Raw genomic sequence first — 6,000 nt, forward strand, 5'->3', positions numbered from 1 at the left:
CGTGTGTCTACTGTGTATACACTAGTATACACACGTGTGGGTGTGGCGTGTGTGTACAATGTTTATACACCATGTGTATGCAGTATGCATGTGTGTACTGTGTATACACTGTGTATATGTGCATGCATATATGATGTGTGCATGTGTTGCACCGTGCATATGTGCACGTGTACAGTGCATATACACTGTGTATGCAGCATATGTGCGTGTGTACAATGCATGCAGGTGTGTGTACAGTTCATATATACACCGTGTGTATACAGTATGCATGTGTGTATGATGCGTGTATGGCGTGCGTGCCGTGTATGTATGTAGTATGTGTGCATGCATAATGTACACACCGCGTTGCACTATGCATCCGTACGCAGTGGCACACACCATGTGTATGCAGTATGTGTGCGTGTATGATGTGTATGGTGTGTGTGTAGTGTGTATGCAGTATGTGTGTGTGCACAGTGTACACTGTGCAGTAGATGTGTGTGGTATGTGTACAGTGTATGTATGCCGGGTATCTGAGTGTACCATGTGTATACGCCATGCAGTGTGTATGTGTGTGGTGTGCACGTTGTGTGTGCAGTGTGTATACACCGTGTGTATGCACTATGCATGTAGGATGTGTGCAGTACACGTGCATGTGTGGTGCGTGTACACTGTGCACAGGCACGCGCTGAGTCTGGTGTTGCGGGTGTGACTCCTGGCACAGGCCTTGGTGCTAGCCAGAGGCCTGGCAGTTGTGCTCCACTGTGTGCTGCCGATACTCGTGTGCTCCGCTGCGCAGCTGCAGCCATGGCTGCCGGCACTGTGCATGTGTGTGCTGCTTTGTACCCCCGGTTCTCCTGGCCTTCGGGGTCTGCGTGAAACTCCTTCCTACTTGGGCTGGCTCCCTTCCCAGGGCCTCCTGCCCCCTGCAGGTCTTTCTGCCTGGGCTCACTGGTTCTAGAAACTCCCCCACGCCCCTCCCCCCCCCAGGCTGTCGGCTACCATTAATTCATTAGTGTGGCCAGGATGGCATGCGTTCTCCGGCCGGGGGCGGCTGAAACAGTGAAGGGCCCCCAAACCCTGGCTTGCTGGTGGGGTGTGCACCTCCCTGGAGTCTGCTCAGATGTGGAGGTGAGAGGCTGGGCCGCAGGGCAGGAGCAGACGAGATGTCTAGACCTCCCAGAAGCTGGCTGGCCTGGAGATGGGTCCACAGTGCTGCCACCCCTGGCCCCTAGGCCTCTGTCCTGCAGAGACCCCAGGGTGAGGCCCCCTGGTGGTGAGGCCAGGGAAGACCCCTTCGCAGGCCCGTGGCTCCTGTGATGCCCGGGGCTGAGGCCGGCCCGGCCCGGCCCGGCTCGGGGAGGGAGGGCAGAAGTCTCGTGTTTGAGCTGTGTCTGTCTCAATCACCACAAAATAAAAGTGTAGAAAATGCCTGTGGTGTACTAACTCTTCTCTGTATTTAAGAACATGCACTCACAATTAAATTCTGAACTATTTTTGGAGTCACTGCTGCTTTCTAAGTAGAATGCCTATGATGTATGAAACACAGGGAATAAATCAGGATTTGTGTGTGCGTGTGTGTGGTATTACTTATATTTGTCTTATTAAAAAAATCAGACGTTAGGGGATTCAGTATCAGTTGCTTACGCTACTGGAAGTTGCGCTTTCCTGAAATTTGCCGTCATGCTGATAGCAGCGGCTCTGAAAAGCTGAACTCTGCCCCAGAGAGGGCAGTGCTCGTTGTAATTATGAACAGCACGCATGTCAGACCAAGGGCTAATCAGGGCAGCGGTGACAGTGAGAACTAACCGTGAGGCAGGGGACTTGTCTCAGTCCTTGGAGTTCTGCCCACATGGCTCAGGGCGTGGCCCTTCTTCCCAGCACAGACACAACTCCATAAGATAGGAACGGATCTGCGTGGTGGTGAACACATTGAGCCCCATGGTCGCCTTCCTGCCTGGGGCTCCCCTCAAGGCCCTTTTCAGAGTGGTGTTTGGCCAGGGGTTCAGAAGGGGCCAGGCAGTCCTGTGCTTGGGTCCCATGTGAGGAGCTGGACACCATGGCCTTGAACATGGATGGGCTGGGGTCATGCTGTGACCTGTAGGAACTACCTTCCAGGTAGTTCTTCGGGCAATTCTGGAAAATTCATTAGAAGTGCAGTCAGGTGTTTGCAAACTAGTGCTTGAGGGAGAAGTATGGACAGGACATGGCATGGTCTGGGAACAGTGACCTGGTTCGGCTCTGCAAGGGGCCGTGCTGGCAGCGCTGGGCAGGACCAGGGAGGGCAGGCGGGGATGCGGGCGGGTGCCTAGGCAGGGGCCGTAGCCAGCAGTGGAGTACCACAGGGTCGAGCTTCCCATGCGTCTCTCAAGTCCATCCTGCGGCAAACCCACAGGGGAGATGCGGCTCTGGCGAGGCCCCCTACTGTCCGCCGCCGGGCTCCCGTTCTGTTCACCTCCTGGCTCTGGGGTGTGTCTGGGAGCAGGAACTGACCAGGCCCAAAGATAGCCACACCAGCTCCCCTCGCTCCTCTGAGGAGGAGGCGGGGCGGCCGAGACCATGCTCTGTCACCCGTGGGAGAAGCCAGTGCCCGAGTGTAGTGTGCAGGGGGTCTGCAGAAACGAGAGGAGCGGGGCTGGGAGGCCAGCAGTGCGCCCAGGCGGTTGCGCCCCCGTGACCGAAAGAAGGCACACGGGAGGCAGGAGGGTGGACCCATCATGGAGATAACTGCGGTCCTGTTCACACGGCGCCGTCGTGCTGTGTGCTTGGGGCTCATGAAGATGCAGGAGCCTGGCATCCGCGGCGCTTAGCGGCTGAAGCCTTAGCTTTGGGTTCTAGACTTGAGGCCTGAGGTGGAAGGCTCCGTGTGGCTAGTGGTGCGTGGTCCTATCTGGTGACGCGGGGCGCCTGGGCCTTGCTCTGCACACAGCCGCCAGCTGTTTGTCACACCCCGTGGACAGTGGCTCACTTGAACTGAGACAGTTTGGTGGTGGAGGGGGCTGGGCTGGGGGCCTCTTCTTCAGAAAGCACAGTGGTGGCTTCCGAGTCCTCTGAAGGCCGTGGCCGTAGAGCCCAGGGGAGAACCCGCAGGCGGGCGGGGGGCAGGAGCAGATCCTGGCGGAGGAGCGCGCCTCTGCGGGCGGGCTCCGTGTCAGGGCGGTGCTGCTTCCTAGGTTAGGTGTGGTGCAGCACCAAGGGAAACAACTGGACTTCTTGTTGCCAAAAAGATAAAGATGGGGTGAAAGGCTTAGCCCAAGTTTTCTCGGCTGAAATGAACCCCAAGGCACTGTTGCTGCTGTTGCTCACGTAGAATCTTTTTTTCTCTGCGTTCAGGTGCGGAACCTCACGTACATGGTCACACGCAGGGAAAAGATGAAACGGTCGGTGTGCAAAGTCCAGGAGCAGATATTCAGTCTTTACACTAAGCTCTTGGAGAAAGAAAGAGTTCCAGGTATGCACTGAGTCTTCTTGGCTAAAAGGCAGGGCAGATGTTTGTAAGCCTTAGTACTGTTAAAGGAAACATGGTCTGTCCTTTTTCTTCCTATAAAAAATTTAAGAAGTACTGATTTTCATCAAGGAAATCATTGAGACCCCATGTTAAGGGGGTCTCCCATGGAGGGGAGGTGTTGAGTCCTCTTGTACTGATCAAGCACAAATCTTGTCTTTCCAATCTCCTCTCTGTAGAATGGGGATACAGCAAGCTTCGCGTTGAAGCTGTCTTGAGACCAGAGTCAGATATTGCAGAGCCTGACTGATACTTAAACATCAGCCCAGCCTTTGGGTTGACCAGTAATACGGGAGACAGCATGGAGTTCTTGGGGGCCAAGCACGAGTGGGACATCTTGACTCATCTTGGATTCTTTTCATCTGTAGGAAAGACGCTGTGACCAGCATTCTGCAAGTTCAAGTCCCCAAAAGTAGGGTTGGAAGAGTGTGGAAGTGGTAGGCAGGTCTGGCCTGGCTTCTGAGGAGTTGTCTGCCCTGGACTGAACTAAGTTGGAGCAGTGTCCTTGTTTGCACTTGCCTTAGTCGCTGTTGACTTCTACTTTTCTGCATTTGTGCATTTCTGTTTCTGCATTGAGATTATTATGACAGGCAGAAACAGCAAACACGAATTGACTTTATCCTTGTGAATAGCCTTGGTCAGCTAAACAGATAGTGGCTGAGTTTTAATCTTGATATGTGACACCATTTTAACAGCATTGACTTATCGATACTATTTTAGATCTTTCCTGGCCAGGACTAGGTACTTTGCAGATGGAGCCTACCCACATCATTAGCTGGACCTTGGAGCTGACTGGCAAAGCTCTTAGGAAGTTGGTCCTCGTAGTGTGTTTAGGAAAGACGTCCAGCTCTGCTTCTTCCGTCTCTCCCTTCCCTTATTCCTTCTTGACTTAATGTTGCCTGGGCTCCTTCTAGGTTGTGCCTCTGTGGCTCTTGTCCTGTGGAGGTGAGCTCTGAGTGTTCCTCAGGGTCTTGTTGTCCTGTGGAGGTGAGCTCCGAGTGTTCCTCAGGGTCTTGTTGTCCTGTGGAGGTGAGCTCCGAGTGTTCCTCAGGGTCTTATTGTCCTGTGGAGGTGAGCTCCGAGTGTTCCTCAGGGTCTTGTTGTCCTGTGGAGGTGAGCTCCGAGTGTCCCTCAGGGTCTTGTTGTCCTGTGGAGGTGAGCTCTGAGTGTTCCTCGGGGTCTTGTCCTGTGGAGGTGAGCTCCGAGTGTTCCTCAGGGTCTTGTTGTCCTGTGGAGGTGAGCTCCGAGTGTCCCTCAGGGTCTTGTTGTCCTGTGGAGGTGAGCTCCGAGTGTTCCTCAGGGTCTTGTTGTCCTGTGGAGGTGAGCTCCGAGTGTTCCTCAGGGTCTTATTGTCCTGTGGAGGTGAGCTCCGAGTGTTCCTCAGGGTCTTATTGTCCTGTGGAGGTGAGCTCCGAGTGTTCCTCAGGGTCTTGTTGTCCTGTGGAGGTGAGCTCCGAGTGTTCCTCAGGGTCTTGTTGTCCTGTGGAGGTGAGCTCCGAGTGTCCCTCAGGGTCTTGTTGTCCTGTGGAGGTGAGCTCTGAGTGTTCCTCGGGGTCTTGTCCTGTGGAGGTGAGCTCCGAGTGTTCCTCAGGGTCTTGTTGTCCTGTGGAGGTGAGCTCCGAGTGTTTCTCAGGGTCTTCTTGACCTGTCTGTCAAAGCGAGTACCAAGTGTTCCTCGGGGTCCCTGTGGATACTGCAGGCAGGATGTTCTGCATTTCAAGGTGAGGGTTTTACTTGTGTGAGCAAGTGGTGTTTCTCACAAGGCTACTGTCCTGAGATGGCCGTTGTAGGTGCTGTGGGCAGAGGCACTGCCTGTGGAGCACAGGAGACCCCCAGGATGGCTCTTCACCTTCCCCACTGAGGTCAGATGCCTTCCCTGTGAGGACCTTCCTGGATAAGGGCATCGGAGGTCTGCAGACAGACACCCTGTTTAAGAATCACTGGCCTCCATTCTGTTTTTCTGTGGTGCCAAGTGTCAGAGATAAAGAAGTATGTATGTTTGGTGTGGCACTGAAGCCGATCCAGTGACCTGGCAGATAGGCCCACACTGTGTGTGGTCACCGCGGCGCACCTGTCGTGCAGGCACTAGTTGTATAGAGAACTGTTGTGCGGGGGGGGGGGGGGGGGGGTCTGAGCCCTGCTCCTAGGAAGGAGCACAGGAGTGCTGCGCTTTGGGTGGCAGGAGGCTCTTGCCCGCCCCCTCGTGGGGTGAGGCCATTCACTGGGGCGTGACTCAAGGCAAACAAACACAACATGCAATGACGCGTGATTTCGCAAGAAAGGAAGTTCTGCTAGTGTGTTAATGGAATTTAGTTCTCGATGTGATTCACCTCAGAAGACAGTGTTAAGTCATTCTCAGCTCAGGTGTCGTGCATTTGAATCCCACTGATAGATTTTGTACATAGTGATGGTGGCTTTAAGAAACAAAGCACAAAAGACCCCCTCTAACTGTAAAGAACTGTTCAGCACCGCTGTTTGCCTCACACAGTCACACGTGCATGTGAGAGGCACGGGGG

The 6,000-nt window shown here is 54.3% G+C and overlaps 1 protein-coding gene across 1 annotated transcript in view; it reads left to right on the top strand.

The window, feature by feature from the left end:
* Positions 1-6,000, top strand: part of Jade1 (jade family PHD finger 1) — a 52,731-nt gene that overhangs the window by 36,656 nt on the left and 10,075 nt on the right. Inside the window, exon 10 of the mRNA XM_013034881.1 lies at positions 3,313-3,430. Coding sequence (XP_012890335.1) covers positions 3,313-3,430 — 118 coding nt within the window. The remainder of the gene's footprint in view (positions 1-3,312; positions 3,431-6,000) is intronic.

The sequence above is a fragment of the Dipodomys ordii genome, unplaced genomic scaffold (genome assembly GCF_000151885.1).
Source record: "Dipodomys ordii isolate 6190 unplaced genomic scaffold, Dord_2.0 Scaffold198, whole genome shotgun sequence".
Classification (NCBI taxonomy): Eukaryota; Metazoa; Chordata; class Mammalia; order Rodentia; family Heteromyidae; genus Dipodomys; species Dipodomys ordii.